The sequence below is a fragment of the Mobula birostris genome, chromosome 8, assembly GCF_030028105.1.
Source record: "Mobula birostris isolate sMobBir1 chromosome 8, sMobBir1.hap1, whole genome shotgun sequence".
Classification (NCBI taxonomy): domain Eukaryota; kingdom Metazoa; phylum Chordata; class Chondrichthyes; order Myliobatiformes; family Myliobatidae; genus Mobula; species Mobula birostris.
This window is the reverse complement of record NC_092377.1, coordinates 30932539-30956206: the sequence shown is the minus strand read 5'-3', so window position 1 is coordinate 30956206 and position 23668 is coordinate 30932539. Positions and strand designations below refer to the sequence as shown.

At 38.3% G+C, this 23668-nt stretch overlaps 1 protein-coding gene across 2 annotated transcripts in view; it reads right to left on the bottom strand.

Annotated features, from left to right (window-relative positions):
* fbxo11b (F-box protein 11b) overlaps positions 1-23668 on the bottom strand; it is a 146101-nt gene that overhangs the window by 22582 nt on the left and 99851 nt on the right. For both annotated transcript variants that reach the window (XM_072264950.1, XM_072264951.1), the window contains exons 10-18: positions 20404-20510; positions 20179-20316; positions 9920-10137; positions 9747-9832; positions 9560-9654; positions 8700-8822; positions 8527-8612; positions 6197-6273; positions 5945-6088 (exon numbers count right to left, since the gene is read on the bottom strand). In XM_072264950.1, the coding sequence (XP_072121051.1) occupies positions 5945-6088; positions 6197-6273; positions 8527-8612; positions 8700-8822; positions 9560-9654; positions 9747-9832; positions 9920-10137; positions 20179-20316; positions 20404-20510 (1074 nt within the window). The remainder of the gene's footprint in view (positions 1-5944; positions 6089-6196; positions 6274-8526; positions 8613-8699; positions 8823-9559; positions 9655-9746; positions 9833-9919; positions 10138-20178; positions 20317-20403; positions 20511-23668) is intronic.

Sequence of the window (23668 nt, the reverse complement as noted above, 5' to 3'; positions counted from 1 at the left end):
GAGGTTATCTCAAATACATATTTCAATAATAGTACAAAGAAAGGAACATACACTGTCAAAATCATATATAGTATTAAGCTAATATAAAGAAAGAAAAGAGCTACTTCTCCTCTTAACAGTTCATAGAGAAAAAGACTCAAGATTTCTGTTATTGAGGGGAGGGGGGAACCCACTAAACTAACCTAAAACAAAAAAAGGAGGACTGGGCAGTCCATTTTGAGGATACAGTTTAAAATAAAAGGAAAAATTCTTCCGGTCAAATCTAAAGCTTCTCGGAGAAGAGAAAAAAATTAACTGAAAAAGAAAATAGAATTAGATCATATGAAAGTATTGAATAAAAAGTCGCCGTTTGCTCAAATTTAAAAGATGCATCAAACATCTGACTCCTTATTTTCTCCAAACTTAAACAAGACATAATGGAGGGGAGCCAAAAAATAAAGTAGGTGGACTGGGATCCTTCCAGTACAATAGAGTAGCTCTCCTAGCCAATAAAGTTGAGAAAGCTATCACGCTTGCTCTCTATAGGTTTTTAACAACCTATAGAGAGCAACTAAAAAAATTATTAGAAGGGAAAAGATGAAATATGAAAGCAAGCTGGCAAATAATATCAAAGTGGATAGTAAAAGTTTTTTTCCAAGTATGTTAGAAATGAGAGTGGACATAGGACCGCTAGAAAATGAGGCAGGAGAGATAATACTGGGGGACAAGAAGATGGCTGATGAGTATTTTGTGCCAGTCCTCACTGTGGAAGACCCTAGCAGTATGCCTGAAGTTGTAGTGTGTGAAGGAAGAGAAGTGGGTGCAGTTACTGCTACAAGAGAGAAGGTGCTCAAAAAAGCTGAAAGACCTAAAGATATACAAGTCACCCAGACCAGAGGAACTGGTCTGAAAGAGGCAGCGTTAGAGATTGTGGTGGCATTAGATATGATTATTCAAAAGAAACTGGACTCTGGCATGGTGACAGAGGACTAGAAAATTGCAAATGTTACTCTACTCTTTAAGAAAGGAGGAAGGCAGCAGAAAGGAAATTATAGACCAGTCAGCCTGACCTCGGTGGTTGGGAAGGTGTTGGAGTCAATTGTCAAGGATGGAGTACTTGGTGACACAGGACAAGATAGTACAAAGTCAGCATGGTTTCCTTCAGGGAAAATCGTGCCTGACGAACTTGTTGGAACTCTTTGGGGAGATTACAAGTAGGACAGATAAAGGGGATGCATAGACGTTGTATATTTGAACTTTCAGAAGGCCTTTGACAAGGTACCACACATGAGGCTGCTAACCAAGTTAAGAGCCCATGGTATTACAGGAAAGTTACTAAGATGGTTAGAGCATTAACTGATTGGTTGGAGGCAGCGAGCGGGGAAAAAAAGGATCCTTTTCTGGTTGGTTAGTGGTGTTCCACAGGGGTATTTTTTGATACTTAGAAATTTTTCATTATTTTTGAAAGCATCTTTGCTTTACAGAATTTTTTTTACATGTGCCTAAGACTTTTCGGCAGTACTGTTGACGACAAACAACAATGGACCCAACACCAATCCCAGTGAAGTAGAATAAGGGGTTAGAAGGTCTGCGGTATAAGGGGGGGGGGGGGAGCCAGCCCATTTAGGGCTTTATAAACAAACAGGAGAACCTTAAAATCAATTCTAAACTATACTGGTAGCCAGTGGAGAGAGGCCAGGATAGAAGTAATATGGTCCCTCTTCCGGGCACCTGCCAGGAACCCGGCTGCGGCGTTCCGGACCAGTTGCAGACAGGACAGGGACGACTGACTAATCCCAGCATACAGGGAGTTGGAGTAGTCCAAGCGGGAGGATATAAGGGTGTGGATGACTTTCTCGAGATCTTTGAAAGGGAGGAACAACTTGATTTTGGCAATAGTACAAAGCTGGAAAAAACTGGCTTTTACTACAGCATTAACTTGCTTGTCAAACTTAAAAGCGGAATGAAATATCACACTAAGGTTTTTGACATGGGGTTTGACAAGGGCGGACAGGTTACCAAGACTGCTGGTAATCACTTTGCTGGCGTCAGGGGGGCCAAATAGAACAACTTCAGACCTGCCTTCATTCAGCTGTAGGAAGTTTTGTGCCATCCAACGCTTTATGTCCTCAAGGCGGTTCATGAGACTGACTAGATTTGACTGGTCGTTTGGTTTCAAAGGGAGATAAAGCTGTGTGCCGTCAGCATAAGAATGGAAGGAAACGTCGTGTTTTTGAATGATTTGGGCAAGGGGAAGCATGTATATAGAGAACAGAATGAGACCTAGGATGGAACCTCGTGGGACCCCGCAGGAGAAACTAGCTGGAGAAGAGGAAAATTTGCCTATGTTGACGGAGAAGCTTCTATTTTTGAGGTAGGATGTGAACCATTTCAAAGCAGTACCACCAACACCAACCCCGTACTGGAGACGGTCTATTAAAATGGCATGATCCACAGTGTCGGATGCTGCGCTGAGGTCAAGAAGAATTAGAATGGCTGAGTCACCTAAGTCGGTAGAGAGGAGGTATACTTTCAACAGGGCAGACTCTGTGCTATGATAAGCCTTAAAACCTGACTGAAATCTTTCCAAGATGTTGTTTTGGTGTAGGTAGGGCAGCAATTGATTAAGAATAACCTTTTCGAGAACCTTTGACAGAAATGGAAGTTTAGAAATAAGTCTATAGTTACTAGGTAAGGTAGGGTCTAAGTTGGAAAGTTGGGTTTTTTTCAGGAGGGGCTGGAAGCTGTGGTCTTCAAGCTGGTTGGAACGGTACCAGTGGCCAGACAGCTGTTAACAATAGAGGATGCTGGGACTGGCTATGTTAAAGACATCCTTCAGGAGGGCAGTGGGGACAATGTCAAGGGGGCAGGTTGCAGGTTTCAAGGTGGAAACAATCTTTGTAAGGAGAGTAGCATGATGGGTTGGAAACAGTCCAGTTTAGATGAACAGACCAGTGAGACAGTTAGGTCATGGGTGGGGGGGGGGGGGGGGGAATGTTCATTCTAATGTCTTCAACTTTGCTAATGAAGAATTTAAAAAATTCTTCGCACTTAGCAGGGGACACATCCAAACTAATACTGTGGGCAGGGCAAATGACAGAATTTATGGTACTGAATAAGACCTTGGGATTATGAGAGTAGTTAGAAATTAGGTCAGAAAAGTATTTTGCTCTTGCAGCTTTAACTGCGTCCTGATATTCGTGAAGACTGTATCTCAAAATTTCAAAGGAAGTTTGAAGCTTATCATGCTTCCACTTTCGTTTGGATAATTCTGCACTTCCTCCTCAGGGCTCTGGTGGTATCATTAAGCCAAGGCAGACCTATAGGCTTAGGCTTTTTGAATTTAAGCGGAGGAACAGTATTCAGAATAGAAGAGCAGGTGGTACTAAATAAGGAAGTAAGTTCCTCAGTGCTGAGATAGGGAGGAGAAGCCTCAATCGTGCAGGTATTAGGAGCAGCTATGAGAGCCTCAGAGAACTTATTGGCAGTTGAAGAGTTAATGTAACGAGAGCAACGTACAGGAAGATGAAATTTAGTAGGGGAAAAAGGCAGAGAAGCATCAAACATAACAGCACTATGATACGACAGACACGCATCAATTATTTCCACATTGCAGATCGGAAAACCAGATGATAAGACCAGGTCAAGTGTACGGCCTAGCATGTGAATGGGTCCAGTGATAAGCAAAGCAAGATTAAAAGACTCAAGCAGATGCATAAAATCACTCACGGGAGGCTTAGTGGGACAGCAAACATGAATATTAAAGTCACCAAGAAACAGAACTCGACCAAAGTTGGGCATAATATTTGAGAGAAGTCCGCAAATTGAATGATAAAGTCTTTGTGTTTTTGGTGGATGATACACGAGCAATTAAGAGGAGATTGACCAGGCCCACTTTAATTAATTGCATCTCGAAGCCGGGGAGGCACTGGTGAGGCCTCACCTTGAGTACTGTGAACAATTTTGGGCTCCTCGTCTTAGAAAAGATGTGCTAGCATTGGAGAGGGTCCAGAGGAGGTTCACAAGGATGATTCCAGGAATGAAAGGGTTATCATACAAGGAACGTTTGATGGCTCTGGGTCTGTACTCGCTGGAATTCAGAAGGATGATGGGGGTGAGGGGGGATCTCATTGAAACCTTTCGAATGTTGGAAGGTCTAGACAGAGTGGATGTGGAAAGGATGTTTCTCATGGTGGGAGAGACTAGGACAAAGAGGGCACAGCCCCAGGATAGAGGGGCACCTTTTCAAAACAGATGTGGAGAAATTTCTTTAGCCAAAGGGTGGTGAATTTGTTGCCACAGGCAGATGTGGAGGTCAGGTCATTGGGTTTATTTAAGGCAGAGATTGATAGGTTCTTGATTGGACATGACATCAAAGGTTACAGGGAGAAGGCTGGGAACTGGGGTTGAAGAAGAGATAGAAAAAAAGGATCAGCCATGATTGAATGACAAAGCAGATTCAATGGGCCAGATGGTCTAATTCTGCTCCTATATCTTATCTTCTTATGGTCTAATGAATATCTACTTCTGAAATCCTGATCACAAAAATCAACTCATATTTCAGACTACAATTGTAACAGCCCCACATGAAACAAAGCTGAATTATGTCAACTGGAGGAACAAAGTGCAGATGCCTTACTTTATTGAGCATACATTGTCAGCCCAAGCTATCAAAGTCAGCAATCAAGTTGATGACCATTCCGAAAAAAAATTGGAAAAATCTCTTTCCTTGGCTCAGAAAACTTCGTTCAGTTTTAAGCTCAGTACAAAATAGTTCTATTCATTAGTGCCGAAATCTGACCTTTCACTGATACCTCAATAAAATGCTGTTAGAGAATTGCATTAAATTCTGATCCTAAGGTTTTGACTTACTGATATAATTTGAGATGTTCTTATTTCTGTACTTCTGTAAATAACACAAAGTTTCAACTGAACTACAATGGTTTAGCACTAATTGTTGTTGAATGCCTTCGAGTCGTTGTCGACTCATGGCAACCCTATGGATAGTGCGGTTGTCCATAGGGTTTTTGTAGCAAGATATGAAAGAAGACTGCCAAGCCTTTGTTCCACTCAGATGCTGCTGCTGCCCAGGTTGGGACCTGGCCGGATTCGAACTCAGGACTATCTGCCTCAAAGTCCAAAACTGATGCCACTACATCACCGGCTGGCACAACACTGTTTTACTATGGAATAAATGATTTACTATAGACACAAAACTATAGATAAATAGATGTAACATTTTAAAATGCAACAATCTGCCAATGATAAGAAACTATTTATCTTGCTCTCAAATAACCAATGATTGCAATAATTCTGCTGACTTCTCATTTGTAAACTTACTGTACTGGTTATTCTTATGTTGACCTGGTGTATTCTGCACGCTTCCTCAGTATCAAATACAACACTTACAGTCCTTCAAACCCATATTTCTCGATTTATACAACTGACAACTGGAGACTTGCCAAGCTTCAAACATACAAAAAAAAAGTGTTTTACATCAGCAAGGACCCCAAGACATAGCCATATACCTTTCAGGATGCAACTAAAATAGCTTTACTTCAAATACGCAAATGTGAAAAGATACAATTCAGAAATATAATAATACAGTGGTAGAAGGCTCTCTGTATGAAACAATCCTCAGGCTTCAAGAGAATTAAGCATACCAAATATGAAGTAAGGAATTCAGCTGTTAAGGACACGAGAGCTCATTCTTGTTCCAATCTGATTTATTTATTTATTTATTTTTTAAACGGATTGTGACCAGCAGGACCCCTAAGTGGTTTCCCCCTTCCGCTCCAAGAAAAGAGAAGTAACTTTTAGAAATGTTCTATTTGCCTCACTGACTGAAGTTAACACACCACAAGCCATGGATCATGACAGAACCACAGGCTTGGTAGCAGACAGACTGTCCAACGGGAAGCTAAACTGTGCAATTTTATTTTAAATCTTAAGCTATAAATCTTACCCCTGCCTCCGTTAAATATGCAGATACCCCCGTCTCGGCCATCATGGATTTTGTTCCGTCTGAGTGTGGGATTACTGTCTGTTTTAATCCAAACACCGGCCATTGCATTGTCAAATATTTCATTATCTTCTATAAACCCAAGACCTGTATTAATTGACATCAAGAAATATTTTCACTTGGATCTGAAATTAAGGTGGAATATAAAACAACAGAAAAGCAATGAAACAACCTGTAACCACACTGGACTCTTACCAGAATTATACACAAGAATGCCGCCATTCTGTCCTCCCCATATTTTGTTGCGCCGAATCTTAGGGTTGCTTCCAGTTCTGTGAATCACAAGTTTTAAACCAGGCTAAGACTGATATCTTACTACTGTGCTCTAAAGAAATAATTCCAAGTCATAATCTTTAAAACTGTGGCCATTTTCCAATAAAAGTGCAATATAAATCTTCAAGTATAATATAAAAATAAGAAAAAATATGTATTACAGAACACATTTTAATTATTTACAGTACATTTAGTAAAACTGGCACACTATTTATAAAGAACTAGAAGGCAAAATTATTTATAGTAAACCTTTAATAGCCCACAAATCTGCCAAACCTGCAAAACTTAATTTCTTATACAGAATTAATTCAATACAAAGGCTTTTGCCACTCCAGGTATACCACTTGAATTGACCTACCATGCTGCAGAATGAAAGGGAAAATCCTCTGGAAGATAAAGTACACAAACTACTATAATGGCTAATACAATTAATGTACTATTAATAAAAAATAATTACTTAAAATTCTGCATTTTTGTGCAATACAATTAGCATTTTAATATGTATAAAACAAATTAAAGCGTCCACGAGCGTAAAGGGAAAAAGCATAGATAGGCCTTGATCTGCACTGTAAAGTAAGATGCACAGATTTGGCTTTAACGTGCATCTTGTGCTCACCACAATTATAAGCTGACAAATCCTAGACCTTCCAGAAAAAGCAGAAAGCAGCAATGTTTCATCAAAAGATTAAATCTCACTTTTATTCAAGCAGCACAAATTAAATAGATGTATTAGGGATGTACAAAAGGAGTGTTTTTATTTTATGGTAGTGGCATTCTAAAGAACAGAATTGTTGGTTTTCAAATACCAAACAAAATCATGTTCCAATGAACAGAGTCAAAATTTCACAGCAAAGTGAAATCCCCCACAAAAGTCCTCCTCAAGACTCCGTATACCTTCAAGAATGCGAATCAAGAATAAACAGGAGAATGTTCCTAATAATTCTGATTAAAATCAGCAAAATTGTTCTTCATTCATGATTTCTAAACTGCCTCTTGATTGCTCTGCTTGGCTTTTTTATAAAAATGTTTCCATTTATAAAGCCTGTGGATTGTAATTGGGCATGAGTCACCCAACCACCAAACCATGGGGCACCTCACAGTAGGTGTTCGCAACCACAATAGCGTTGCAGCATTTGCCCAAAACAGACCTACATTGTGTAATCAAACTGCAAGGAGAGCAGTTCAAAAATTGCACAAGAAGCAAGTATAATGAGAAGGTGTCTTTGCTGTTCCAAATTACATTTCTCAATGAAATCACTGCTGAAGTACTTCACTAGAAATAAAGGGACCAGATTAGTGTTATATAAAAGTGCAAAAGTAGCCAGGGATTCTCGTTATCATCACATTACTACTTATCATTATGTTCCTTTCAATAAAACAATAAGGAATTGCCATGAGCTGACTAAACATTTTGTTTCAGAGCTTTACCACGAGCCCAGCAACACAAGTTTAAAAAAATACTGACATTAGAAAACATTTCCACGGCATGTAATCGAGAAGGTGTTGCACATCTCTAACCTGGAACTTCTCACTACTTTCTTTATTTCCATACAGTTTACCCATTACTATCTTACCTTCCACTTTGTTAGACTTTTATAACAAACAGCTTTGCCACTTTTAGCACAATATCATGGCTGCTGTATGTGAAATCTTCTTGATCTGGTCTGATGCTTACTATTACAGATAAGTCACAAATCTATATTGTAGTTACAATATAAAAATACAAACTGCCTTCCAAGTTTATACATCCAGTGGATGGCAAAACATTCCTGGTTTGCAAGTACACTATATAATGTGACAGATTTAAATTTTTATCCAAATCATTTTCAGTTATTTTATATTACACATTAACACATGTAGAAAGAAAACCCTGTCTTTGCACTGTCACATTGCAAAAATTTCTTCAAATATTAAAATACTACATGGAGTAGCATTATGACTAGGTTGAAGGAAAATTGTGGTCACACCAGTAAAACTTAGCAAAGAAAAAAAAGTCATAACGTAAGTGATGTGGAATGCTCTTCAGTGTTTTCTCCATTTGTATAAAATCAGTAAACAGCAATACTTAATGGCAAACAGGCAATCTTTGCCATTCACTTTTTGTCTCCTCAAAATAACTCAATAGATTTAATAACTACATGATAAACTACTGCCTTATTGTACAGTTTCTTCCCATCTGTGCCAACATCTGAAGGAACAAGATAATTGGATGTTAGGATTAGACTAGTGACCAATATGAACATGCATCTTACCTGATCTGAACCCCTGAGTACATATGGTTGTAGATATCATTATCTTCAAGCACTCCATGGCCATTGTCATAGAAGTAAACACCCACCTTACAAAACAAACACTCTTGTCATGGATACTGTAGCACTGGTGACCCACAAGATTTATGAAAGTATCTAATTGAAATGGACTGTACCTGTTTGCCACTATGTATTCTGTTCCGCCGTAGCACCGGTGTACTTCCTGTTGTTACCCACACACCTGCCAGGGTATTACTGTACACTTCATTTTCTTCAATTACACCTTGCCCTTTCTCGTGCTTAAGAAACAAAAGCCAATAAACTGAAATTTAGTGCAGACTGATAAGATACATTACCCAATTGTAATATTGCATAATTATGAATGCAATTCATGCTGAAAATGTTAAAATCCTATCAACTTGTATAGTTTTTACAAACATCATTCCCTATAGTCCACCTCCCTTAAACAGATTAGTTTGGTGTGCACTTTTTGTTGATTCTGATTATTAATTCTTACTTTTGATTCTCTTACAAGAACTAAGGAATTACAGCAAAAAGAATTAATCACTTTACTGAAATAGCAATTGTAATTATCTATATTAAAAAGATAGGTACTAAAGGGAAAATAAGCATTGTTTATACGTAGATAATCCAAACATTATGTATTGCATTCATAGACAAAGTCCAAACAGAAAATTCTGAAAATATAGATAGCTGTTAGAACAGAGCCAAAAAAGCTGAAATTCCAATTAACAATTTCACAATTTTTATTTTTACTATTTCTGCTTCCCTGATTATATTTTGTCAGTCTATTTAACAATTAATTCAGCAACAATTATGAGAGTAGCAAAAGAAATAGTCTGAGATTTTCATATTTTAAAATGTTAAGTAGCAATTGCAAATTTAACTTCCAATTTAAATTTAAGTTGCCTCTTAAAGCAAAGTCATGACAATTTCATTTTCTTTTCCTGTTCATTTTAGTCCTGCCCATCCCCATACCTATACAAACATGTCCTTTTTTTTTTAACAGACTTACCACATAAATACCTCCATGCTGGCCATCATGAATTTTATTTTGACGGACAATTGGACAACTATTTGTTCGAATCTGAATTCCGGCTAATGCATTTCCTAGTATAAAAATATCGCATTTTTAAGCAATATGGACTTTAAAACTAAAAATCTAAAAACTTGAATTAAGGCAATTATATTCCACAACTTACCATAAATGTCATTTGCCTCTATAAGGCCCCTACCATCTCCAAAGATGTAAACCCCGCCCTGATTTCCATTAAAAATAGCATTTCCCCTAGAGAGTGAAAAACAAGGGCAAAAAACATTAATCTATCCAGAAAAATATTTATTTTACTGAGTATAATGATAGTAAAAACCTTACCTAATTGTTGGATCACTGTTTGATGTAATCCACACACCAGCAAAATTGTTTGCATAGATTTTGTTTTCTAAGAACTGGCCTCGACCTTTCTCATGTACATAAATTCCACCCGTTTGGCCATGATGAATTTCACATTTAACCACTGTGGGGTTGGCATAGGCTTTCACCTCAAAACCAGCTATTCGATTACGATGAATATTACAGCTTTCAAAGTAACCCTGAAACAAATAAAATCAGTATTTTATTATCATTTATTGTGAATATATAAAAATGAAGTACACTGATTGGAAATACCATTGTGGAAATCTGAGCATTTTGTAATTGACAAAAGACATTAAGAACATAAGAAATAGGAACAGGAGTAGGCCATCTGGCCTGGCGAGCCTGCTCCACCATTCAATAAGATCATGGCTGATCTGGCCATGGACTCATCTCCACCTACCTGTCTTTTCCCCATAACCCTCAATTCCCCTACTATGCAAAAAAATCTATCCAACCTTGTCTTAAATACATTTACTAAGGTAGCTTCCACTGCCTCACTGGGCAGACAATTCCACAGATTCACCACTCTCTGGGAAAAGCAGTTCCTCCTCACCTCCGTCCTAAATCTACTCCCTGAATCTTGAGGCTATGTCAGACTAATAGATTCTAACTAAAAAATATCCCCTCTCAACATTTGTTAGGTCTAGATTTGAAGGAAACACAAAGAAAAGATACCACTAATCTGCCTTGTTCCATCAACCTGCGCCTGGAACGTAGCCCTCCATACCCCTCATCCCTTACCTATCCAAGTTTCTCTTAAATGTTGAGATTCATGCCGCATCCTCCAGTTGTGCTGCATGAATTAACCCATATCTATATCCCTCATAATTTTGCATACCTCTATCAAATTTCCCCTCGGTCTTCTAGGTTCCAAGGAATAAAGTCCTAACCTATTCAACTTTTCCTGATAACTCAAGTCATCTCTGCAATATCCTTCTATATTTTCTCAGCACTCTTTCAATCTTATTTACATCTTTCTTGTAAGTAGGTGACCAAAACTGCACACAATACTCCAAATTAGCCCTCACCAACACCTTATATCGCAGAGTCCGTGAAGCACTTGATGGATAAATGGCCAAATTCTGCTCCAACATCTTATGGTCTGATACAATTTCAACACAACATTCCAACTGCTGTACTCAAAATATTTGATTTATAAAGCTTTCTTTATAATCCGATCTATCTGTGGAGCCACTTTCAAGGAATTATGGATTTGTACTCCCAGACCCCTGTTCTACTGCACACCTCATTGTGTAAAACCTACCCTGGTTGGTCCTTCCAAAGTACAACAGCTTACACTTGTTGCATTAAATTCCATCTGCCACTTTACAGCCGACTCAGAGCTCTCTGCAAGCTGTGAGTTTTTCCTACTATCCACTACACCCCCAATCTTGGTGTTACGACAAATTTGCTAATCCAGTTCATTACATTATTATCCAGATTTTTTTTTATATAGAGCACTATGCAAAAGTCTTAAGCACCATAGATTTTGTTACAGGTTTGGTTTTAGATGTTTATTTTTTGCCTTGAGCATTAGTTGTGTCAATAGTAAAGAACAGATTTAAGATTTCCAAAGATTAGTTTTCCAAACAATTAAATGTTACAGAATTTTTTTTATTTCATTAGAGAAAGTAACATATTAAGATCACCTTTGAAATGAATACTTGATTACTTAGTAGGTACAAAGCCCAGTGTACGATTAAACAAAAGTAACAAACAGATGTTATGATCAATGACATATTGAGTTGAATGAATTTCAAATGATGAACTGAAACTGAAACGGGTGTACAAAGAAATCAACTGGGTGAAGGACAACCAAACTAAAAAGAGGGTGTGGCAGATGTGACAGGTTAACCTCCAAGTCATCAATTCTTACACCATGGCAAAAGTGAGTAAAGCAAGACGACACAAGGTGGTCATTCTGCATCTGCTAAGTCTCCCAAGCACAAATTTCACAGTAAACAAAAGTTTCAAGTTGTGCTATCAAAGTTCTTCTGAAGAAGCACAATGAAACGGGCAAAACCAAGAACCAGAAATGCAGTGGTCAGCCACAGAAACTGAGTGCAGCAAATGAGAGATACATCAAACTGACATTTCTTTCAAATCAGAAGTTGTTCACCACTGTTATCAGCTCTGAACTCACAGAAACCACTGGAACCCAAGTACACCCCTCTACAGTCCAGAAAAGTTTTATCAGAAGTGGTCTTCATAGCAGAGTTGCTGCCAAAAAAGCCATTCCTTTGAAGTGGAAGCAAAGCCAAAAAACTAACCTATGCACAAAAACACAGGAAATGGGATGCTGAACAATGGCAGCAAGTGCTCTGGAATGATAAGCCAAAATTTGAAATCTTTGGCTCAACAGAAGGCAGTTTGTCTATTGAAGAGCAGGAGAATGCTACATGGATGAGTGTCTGCACAATTAATGGAACCTCAATGCTGAGAAGTACAAGCAGGTTCTCATCCATCAAGCAATACCATCAGGGGGTATCTGACCAGTCCCAACTTCATTCTGCAACACGACAATGACCCCAAATACACGACCAAGCTCATAAAGAACTATCTTCAGCAAAAAGAACAAGGAGTTCTGCAACAGATAGTATGGCCTTCACAGAGCCTTGATCTCAACATCATCGATGCTGTCTGGGATTACCTGGAGAGGCAGAAATAAGTGAGACAGCTGAAGTTTACAGAAGAACTGCGGCAAGTTCTCCAAGTTGCTTAGAACAACCAACCTGCTGTTTTCTTATAAAATTGCACGCCAGTGTAACCAAGAGAACTGATGCAGTTTTAAAGACAAAGGGTGATCACACCAAATATTGATTTGATTTTTTTATTGTTTAAAAATTGCACGCCAGTGTAACCAAGAGAACTGATGCAGTTTTAAAGACAAAGGGTGATCACACCAAGTATTGATTTGATTGTTTTTTTTATCGTTTACTGCTCTTTATAGTATATTTTTTGATACTTAGAAATTTCTCATTATTTTTGAAAGCATCTTTGCTTTACAGAATTTTTTTTTACATGTGCCTAAGACTTTTCGGCAGTACTGTTGACGACAAACAACAATGGACCCAACACCAATCCCAGTGACACACCACTAATCACAGGCCTCCAGTCAAAGAGGAAACCATCTACAACCACTCCCTGGCTTCTTCCACAAAGCCAATGTCTAATTCAATTTACTGCCTAATCTTGATTGCCAAGCAATTAAACCTTCCTGACCAACCTTCCATGTGGGATCTTGTCAAAGGTCTTCTAAGGTCCATGTAGACAACATCCACTGCCTTGCCTTCATTAACTTTATTGGTCGAAACTTGAAAAATGAAAATGCCTTCTTCCTTCTTTAGCTAAATTGGTAAATTAGTTTACTATTGTCATATGTACCGTGGTTCCAAAAAATAGAAAGGGACTTGATATTTCATGTCCCTCCAAGGTACTGCTTACATCAAGATGCACGTTTATCCATTTTCTTTAAGTTGCATTAAAAGAACTAGTAAATTTTCACTCCACCAATGTGAGCTCACAAAGGCCACAAAGCTGTATACCCTGCACACAATCACTGATGTTGTTCGCAATCAACTTCAACCTCTTAACTCTTGATTAAAATGGTAAATAATTAAATCCAAACTATGTTGTCCAATGCAGAAGGAATAAAAAAATATTAAAATTAAATTCAACTTCTGCTTCATCGACATAAAGCAAGCTCCAAATCAACACGTACATTGAACTTAGAGAACAATACGTTTTCCTCTGGTTGGCATGATACATAGAAGGACAATCATAGCACTTATTAAAACAAAAATCAAGTTTAACAAAGTCTCACTTGAAGCACTGAACAGCATTCCCTCACCTTCTGTTTGCCAACACAAAATTCATAAATTGCTATTTTCACAGACTGCATCTCAGGATCATTATCTGTTACATTAGTACTGACTGTCAACTTTACATAACATTACTCTTACTGTTATAACCACAACAAAGCCAGCCGTCACCCACTCAGCTTTTTCCCACCTGAATAATAGGAATTTTACCCACAATTACTTCTGTATCATCTCACCTGCAACAGTTAACATGTAATTTGAATTTTTCTTGTTCGACCCAGAACCAAATCCTGTATGGCTACTATTCCCAGGAGTGTCGAACTCCAAATTCACACCCAGAAATGCTTTATCACTTTAAATTTTGATTTCTCCGATGCCATCTTCAAATACATAATACGCATAAATACAGCAAATGTGCATTTGGAACATGCCAGCCTTCTACAAGCCTTCTTCCATTTACTTTAATTGCCAACCTCAGCTAGAATTTCATATTAGCCTATAATATTTCCATTCCACAATGCAGGGTCTTAAAATTTCTAGTTCTCAGTCCTCTTCTAATAATATTAAGGTGGCTTTGGACATACTTAATTGCTACTAACCATCAATAAATCATGACTGCATGGCCAGATTCTGCTCTAACTCCATCTACAAGGTTTGCTGATTGGAAATAAAAACTAACACGACAACCTTCCCTCAATGTCAGAAAAACAAAAGAGCTGGTCATTGACTCCAGGAAGTTGGGGGGTGGGGGGGGGGGGGGGGCAGTGTATATGCTCTTGTCAACATCCACATCTTTGAGATGAGGATGTTGACAGCTTCAGTTCCAGGGAGTGAACATCAGCAATAACCTGTGCTGGCCCAACAGACAAAACACCACAGCAGTGGAAGCTCACCAATACCTCTACATCCTCAACAGACTGAAGACATTTGGCATCATAAAAGGCATCCCATCTGAATTCATCATGGCTTGGTAAGGCAATTGCTTTGCATGTGAATGCAAAAAACTGCAGAGCTGTGGAAACAGTTCAGCACATCACCAAAACCAGCATCCCCACCGTAGATTCTGTTTAAACTTAGTCCTTCAGAGAAGCAGCCTGCATAATCAAAGGCCAATCATAACATTCTCTTTGCCTCTCTCCATTGGACAGAAAATACAAAAGCACATACCACCCAAGCTCAAGGACACCTTTTGCCCTGCTGTTACAACACTATTGAATAGTTCCCTAGAATAGCAGTTCTCAAACTTTTTCTGCTCATGGCCTACTTGTAACTTTTAATTACCTCTGTGGACCCCACACTCCATAGTCTCTGTCAGCTGTAAATTTTTTTGGACCACTCTATTAAGTATTCTAATATACAGTCAATATTTATGCTTTATTTGTTTCATCTAGCATTATTTTCCATTTCATTCAGGGTTCCAATTAAATTACATATATTAATTTATTTTTCATTTATATATTTTATTAATATTTCATTAAAACAGTGAACTTATCATGGTCCATTCAGAAACTCCGATGTTACCCAGTTTCTTGCTTTTTATGTGCAGTACTTACAAAATCCAGCATGTCCCCCTGGAGGGCCATATGCCCCTGTTGAGAACCACTACCCTAAACAAAAAGATGGACTCTTAACTTCACATTCTGCCTCATTATGATCTTGCACCTTATTGTCTACCTGCCCGTACTTTTGTTGTAGCTATTATACTTTATTCTGCATTTTGTTATTTTTTACCTTATATTACTACCTCAGTGCACTGTGTAATGATTTGATTTGTATGAACAGTATGCAAGCATGGGTTTCTATTACATATTGTGAAAATATTGAACCAATACAACAATTCTTCCAAACTTAGAACTGTATTTCAACTGTGTCATCTCAAATTATTGCACTTTCTTATATAACTAAATTCCACTGACTTGTTCAACCCTATTGAACGTGATTGAACAAAAATCCTCTAAATGCATTCTGAGCCCAAGTCACTTTTAGTAATTATTCCCAGACGTTTGACTTGCCCTTCTGGTACTGAATCATGTTCTGTGTCAAGAACATTCAAAGAGAAAGTTCCATGATGCCAGGCAGCACAGGAATCCTCAACCTATCCATATTTCTTCCAGATGTAAACTAAATTAGTCTTTAAGTCCTCTTACCTGCACTGCAGTTGCTGTACCAGCCTGTTTAAATCTGGGGGAATAAAAAGTACAAAAAAGTTTTAAAAAAAGGTGCATGCACAGTTTTTTTAAAAACTTTTTTTCATACTTTTCAGTTACCCCCAGGAATTATGGTGCCCATAAACCAGTTACAATTTTGGCAGAGAGAGAAAAAGCCTGAATTGACAATAAGACTGATATCTATTGTTTCTCATCTCTTGTTTGGAGAACTGGAATACACAGTAACTCACATAAAAATTGCTGGTGAACGCAGCAGGCCAGGCAGCATCTATAGGAAGAGGTACAGTTGACGTTTCGGGCCGAGACCTTTCGTCAGGACTAACTGAAAGAAGAGATAGTAAGAGATTTGAAAGTGGGAGGGGGAGGGGGAGATCCAAAATGATAGGGGAAGACAGGAAGGGGAGGGCTGAAGCTAAGAGCTGGAAAGTTGATTAGCAAAAGGGATATGAGAGGATCATGGGACGGGAGGCCTAGGGAGAAAGAAAGGGGGAGGGGGGAATCCCAGAAGATGGGCAAGGAGTATAGTGAGAGGGACAGAGGGAGAAAAAGAGAGAAAAAAATATAATAATAAACAAACAAATAAATAAATAAATAACGGATGGGGTACGAAGGGGAGGTGGGGCATTAACGGAAGTGAAATCAATGTTCATGCCTTGTCCATCCTCTGGAGTTCCCCCTTCCCTTCTCCCTAGGCCTCCCATCCCATGATCCTCTCATATCCCTTTTGCCAATCAACTGTCCGGCTCTTAGCTTCATCCCTTCCCCTCCTGTCTTCTCCTATCATTTTGGATCTCCCCTTCCCCCTCTCAAATCTCTTACTATCTCTTCCTTCAGTTAGTCCTGACAAAGGGTCTCGGCCCGAAACGTCGACTGTACTTCTTCCTATAGATGCTGCCTGGCCTGCTGTGTTCACCAGCAATTTTTATCTGTGTTGCTTGAAATTCCAGCATCTGCAGATTTCCTCATGTTTGCGTTTTTAAATACGCATTAACTGTTTTCAAAAGCAACCAGTACACCACACATCCATTCAGCAAAAATCACATACAACAGAATTTTATTAAGCTGCTTCATGGATAAAAACATTTGGGAAAGCCTTCAATTCAATGAAGCAGACAAGGCTTCTTGGCTAACAATGCTATCAACTAATGCTAGTTCAGTTTCCAAAACTCTGAAAAATAACAAGCAAACCAACTCTATTATAATAATATGGCATGACAACAATACTAATTTCTTTTAAAATTATACACTGCACATGTTCACTGGAGTAAAAATCTCATACAAGCCAAAAACTGCATTTACAGAGCACCTCCACTGGAAAGCTATTGCAAATCAATATTATCCCAAGGTTGTATATGGTTTACATATTTTACTAAAACAATTTACTTTGAAACTTTGAAATTTATAAAGGATGCTGTCAAAATATGCTTTTAGAAGGAAGGAACAGTTGAATAAGATTAATTTAGATGACATTATTTTTGTTAGGTTAGTGCACCTTCTGTATAAAATTTCCAAAAACTAAATGCTGGCAAAATTTGATATTTTTCTTCAAGTTATTTAATTTCTACAAAATCATCATATCGCTCTCCTAATTTAACATTAGTGAAGCAAATTGGCTTAGCAAAGTTTAAAACAAAAGGACCGATAAAAAGAAATGCAATTTTGGACAGTCACTGGGTTCTGAAACTATGTAACTGGGCATTTTAAAAAAAGATAAACATTGGTAAAATAAGCAGAGTATGTTACAATTGGTCTCCATATAGCACTTTTTCTTTCAATGTTCAGATCACAAATATCAACCAATGTGAAATTTACTTCATGAATGCTGATTCAATATAGTCTTATGCAAATCTTAATAGCAAAGCAAGATGCTGTACCTTGAGAATTTGAACCACAAGAGTCAAAGTCTATGAAAATGTATTCAGAAAATACAATTTGGATTATTGGCAAATTAATAATTATATCATAAAACCATAAGATATAGGAGTAAAATTAGGCCATCCGACCTGTCATGTCCGCTCGCCATTCAATCATGGCTAATTTTTTTCCTCAACCCCAATTTCCTGCCTTCTGCAGATAACCTTCAAACCCGTTACCAGTTAAGTACCTGTCCCTTAAATATAACAGAGAACATTGCCTCCACAGCTCTCCATGGAAATGAATTCCATAGATTCACTCCACACTTACTGAAAAACATTCTTCCTCATCTCAGTTTTAAAGGAACATCCATCCCTTTACTCTAAGGCTATGCCCTTGAATCATCGGACATAGCAGTAAAAACAGCACAAAAAATGCACTTTTCTACATTCCGTCCATTATCTGGACACAACAATGCAGAAGGATTGGCTGTGACTGAGAAATCTACATAGTGAGTCAGTCAATGACTTGTTTCAAAACTGTCAAAATTTTGACAATCACTTAACAAATAAATCTTTTGATTTATGTAAACTGAAAATTGGAAAACTGAGAAATATGATAAAAATGAGTGCAACCTTAGGAAATGCACTTTAAGATAAACTTTGCAAATGAAAAAAAGTTTCAAGTAAAACTATCTTCATATTACAACTTTTCATTCATTCAAAATGTAAGCACAGAGCAGTAGTTAGCACATTGATCATAATTTAGTTTAATTCAGGAACTTGTAATCTTCAAGAACTGTAGTTTGTCAAGTATTCTGTTAATAACAAACATGTTCATTGTGAATCAAGAGACCAGCGAAATTGAACAAGGTAGTTATAAGTATGTTCAAGGTAAAACAGTAACAGAAAGGTGATTTTTTTTCCAGGTAGGTACATGCCAATCTAGCAGCAGCTTAAAAAATTGGTCATGATTGTGCAAGTAGGAAAATTTATGGGAAATATTGAAAGACTATACATCTTAAAGGCATAATTGGAGATCTTGAAAATCTATAAAAGCTATTTTTTTTATATATAGGTCAGGCTCCACACTACTCCAGAAATAACTAAACAGTAATACCTTAAGCATCATGCTCAATAACACTTATTTCTGAAAAATTATTTTACACATCCAAAATAAAGTGTGAATCATTCTAATGAGATAAAAACAGCATTAATATCACTAATTAAACAAACTTACGGTCACCTCAGGGGATTCTGAAGAAATTGATGTTTAATTTCTTCCAGTGAGTATATATGGAATAACTAATCAATACTAGTTAAGCTTAAAAGAAGTTGTAAACTGACAGAATAAAGAACAGAAGACAGTTCTTTGAAATCATATCTAGCTTTTGACAACAGAACCATAGAGCTACACAGCAAAGAAACTGGCCAAAATCATGTACACTACTTCTGATTTTACCCCCCCCCCCCCCACCCCCAACATTACCCCGATATACTACCTATTCACCTATACACCAAGGACGGCATGTAGTGGCCAATTAACCCACATATTCATGTCTTCATGGTGTGGGAGAAAACCCAAGAAAACACAGGGAAAAGATGCAAATTCTACACTATCAGCACTGGAAGTCAGGATTGAACAAGAATCACTGGAGCTGTTAAAGATCAAAGTTCAAAGTAAATTTACTATCAAAGTACATACATGTCATCATATACTACCCTGAGATTCATTAGGCAGTTTCTCTACCATTTCCACCATTGTACAGTCCCTCAAATATAGCAAAGAAATTCAAGCCCTGACATTACTTGCTGTAAAAAAAAGTTCACAGGACATTGCAGTATTGAAAAATGCCAAGGTCATCTTGTTGAGCAAGCACAAGAATAAAAGCAATCTAGACAAGACTTCATTCACTATCGACAGAGCTTACTTAGTTTTAACAAGATCATGTCAGTAACAGCCTCGTTTTTCTGAAGATAAATAATCAGCTTCTAATATCTTGACCGCTATCCCATTGACAAATGACAATAACTTTTTTTTTCTAGTAACAAAATCACAACTTCTAAAAGTAATGTGCCAGAAATTCATCTAGGAGCTGAAACATCTTGGCTGCAGTAGCATAAGAACTTGCAAGTTTGTGAAGTTTCAGTAAACAATTTCTAGTTGGGTTGCACAAAATTGAATTTCTAACAAAAGGCACATTACTATGAGGAAACCTAATTGACTGTGGTCAACATCAATAGTGACAAATGAGAGCAAATTCTTCTAGTACAAATTATGATGAATTGTTACATCCCAGCCCACTCTGTTGACTAATTCAGTAATTAATCCATTCATCAGCTATCAAATTCTTATTGAAAGTATTAAGAGTTACCATGCCATGATCAAATGTGAAGACCCCAACATCACGCCCATGGTGAATTTGGTTTCTCCTGATGATAGGATTTCCATGGTTTTTTACCCAGATTCCAGCAAGAGCATTGTTTGAAATTTCATTGTCCTCATAAATTCCCTATGAAATTAAAAAAGATTACACTGAGCTATGGACAGGAAACAAAGCAGTTTAATAAAAAGTTACCTTCATTATGTACTAACATACCTGTGCATGATCTGTTATATACAACCCAACATTTTCACAGTCACTAATATTGCAGTGCTTGATTGTTGGAGATGCTCCCTGGCCACTGACACACACAGCAGAGCCAACTGTAACAATAATAAATCATTTTTTAAATCATTTCATTAACAATGTATGTCTGGGAGTGAAAACTAACTTTAGTCACATGATAAAATTCAAAACTAGGTTAATGTACACCATTTGATTCTGTCTTTTCAAAAGTCCAGAAATATTTTGTAGAAGACAACTTGCATTTATATTTCTTTGACATCCAAAACATCCAAATAGATTTTAAAGCTTGATACAGAAGGAGATATTAAACAAGGAGCTATCAGATGGCATTAAAAGCTAGACCACGGAAGTGGATTGAAATGATCAATAGGGAGTGGGACATAAACCTATAGGCTTCACCCTGCCTTGTGTAGCTGGATCCTGGACTTCCTGCCAAATCGCCGGCAGCTGGTAAGAGTGGGCTCCCTCACCTCTGCCCCTCCGACCCTCAACACAGGTGCCCTTCAGGGCTGTGTCCTAAGCCGCCTCCTTTACTCTCTGTATACCCATGACTATGTCGCCACCCACAGCTCCAATCTGCTAATTAAATCTGCTGACAATACTACACTGATTGGCTTAATCTCAAATAATAATGTACAGAGAAGAAGTCGTCGAAGTCATCACCCTGACACACTGGCGTCAAGAGAACAACCTCTCCTTCAATGTCGCAAAAACAAAGGAGCTGGTTGTGGACTACAGGAGGAACGGAGACAGGGTAACCCCTATTGACATCAATGGGTCTGGGGTTGAGAGGGTGAACTGCTTTAAATTCCTTGGCATAAACATCACCGAGGATCCCACATGGTCTGTACATACCAGCTGTGTGAAGTAAGCACAACAGCACCTCTTTCACCTCAGACGGTTGAAGAAGTTTGGTATGGGCCCCCAAAGCCTAAGGACTTTCTACAGGGCACAATTGAGAGCTTCCTGACTGGCTGCATCACTACCTGGTATGGGAACTGTACTTCCCCAAATTGCAGGGCTCTGCAAAGAGTGGTGCAGACAACCCAGCACATTTGTAGATGTGAACTTCCCACTATTCAGGACATTTACAAAGACAGGTGTGTAAAAAGGGCCTGAAGGATCAATGGGGATCTGAGTCACCCCAACCACAAATTGTTGCAACTGCTACCATCTGGGAAATGGTACCGCAGCATAAAAGCCAGGACCAACAGGCTCCAGCACAGTTTCTTCCACCAGGCCATCAGACTAATTAATTCGTGTTGATATAATTGTATTTCTATGTTACATTGATTATCCTGTTGTACATACTATTTATTATAAATTACTATAAATTGCACATTGCCCATTTAGACAGAGATGTAAAGATTTTTACTCATGTATATGAAGCAAGGAAGTAATAAAGTGAATTCAATTCAATTATGTGTGGCTCCAAGTGAGCATGGGTGAAGGAAAATTTAAGTTGGGAGAATTAATCTCCTTGAGAGGTGGAGATAAGGCTATTGGGTAGGCATGAATGAAGGAACAGCAAGCTCATAAAGGAATTTAAACTACAGAACAAGAGTTTTTAAAAAATGAGGCTTGGGGATAACTAAAATCAAAATGAGTTAGTATTGAAAGAGTCAATAAATAAGTTGGGTGGATAGAGCAGGTTTAAATTCATGAAATAAGTGGGATAATGACCAGGATCTTTTATTAAAACAATCATTTATCATTGATAAATAAATGCTCGAGTTTAATTGTCATTCAACCATACATAAAGACCCATGAATACAGCCAAATTAAACAGTGTTACTCCAAGGCCAAGGTGCAAAACATAGTAAAGTCATAAACAGCACAAGGCACATATAGCACATACTGTATAAGACAGCGGTAAAATACAGTCATACAAAAAAAAATCCAAGACCCTGAGTCCATGAATTTTGCAGCAGTCTGCAGTAGAACACAATACATCTTGTCTTCTGCTAAGCAAACACTAGAGGACAGCACCAACTCAAACATGAATGCCACACGACACCGCCTCCTGCAGTCCAGTGGAGCACACTGACTCCGCCACCTTTCTCCTGGGTGGCTGCAAACCACACCTTGAGGCATAGTCACCACTACAACCGAGGCAACTCAGCTCCCCCACCATTCACCAATAAATCAGTGAATCGGACGTGAAGCATTCCACGTTAACAATGTCCAAAGGGGTCTTGCGATCATAAAAGAAAGACTAAAACTATCATTCGCTGTTAAGAATGCACACCTCCTTTGCACACCAACTCTGACTCTCCGATACAGACAACAGCATCATCAACTGTCCAGCTCCTTCAGTTTCTCCACCTACGAGAAATTTGCTGATGGGGTAGACCTGAAATACTTTTAAGTTCTTAAGTGTCCAGCATGGTCTTGATATCATAAAAAATACATTTAAAAAGACAACACCACCTTTGTTGACCTGTAGAAGCCAATACATCTGAATACTACGCCATCTTACTGGAAATATACTCAATGACTCAAATGTGTCCAGATGAAAGTTTCAGTGGCAGATGGGGTAAGCTGAGGAAGGGATAAGTGACATTACAGGAATGGAAGTGGCCTTTGTGATGGAAAATAATCTGTTTAAATAACGTCATTGCTACAAATGATCCAGTTATCAATTTTAAAGATCTGTGAGGAACCAGAAGTATGTTTCTGAAAGCAAACGAAGCAAACAAACTTTGAAGTAAATCTTATTGAGATGAAACAATTTTCTTATTGAATGATGGACGGAGCAGGCTTGATGGGCCAGATGGCCTACTCCTGCTCCTATTTCTTCTGTTCTAAATCCATATATTTAAAGTACACCAATAAACTAACAGCTACAATTATACACATGACAAGGGAGCAAAAACATAGGTAACAAGATCTAGAAGTCCTGACGAAGGGTCTTGACCCGAAACGTCAACTGTACTTCTTCCTATAGATGCTGCTTGGCCTGCTGCGTTCCACCAGCATTTTGTGTGTGATTCTATAACTCCAATTTGCTTTCTTGGCCTACGGACACTACACCCTGACCCCTACACCCGCAACGCACACGATCAAAAGTGTAACGGGGTGGAGGTTGGGCACAGGGGAGAAAATGAGTAACAGGGTAAAACGCATACAAATGCAACATCCTGGTAAAGGTTTTACTGCTAACGTTATCAGATATTTCACGTGATGGTCTTTCTGTAGAAGTAGTGTGTTCTGCTGGGAGTGTCTGGGTTACAGT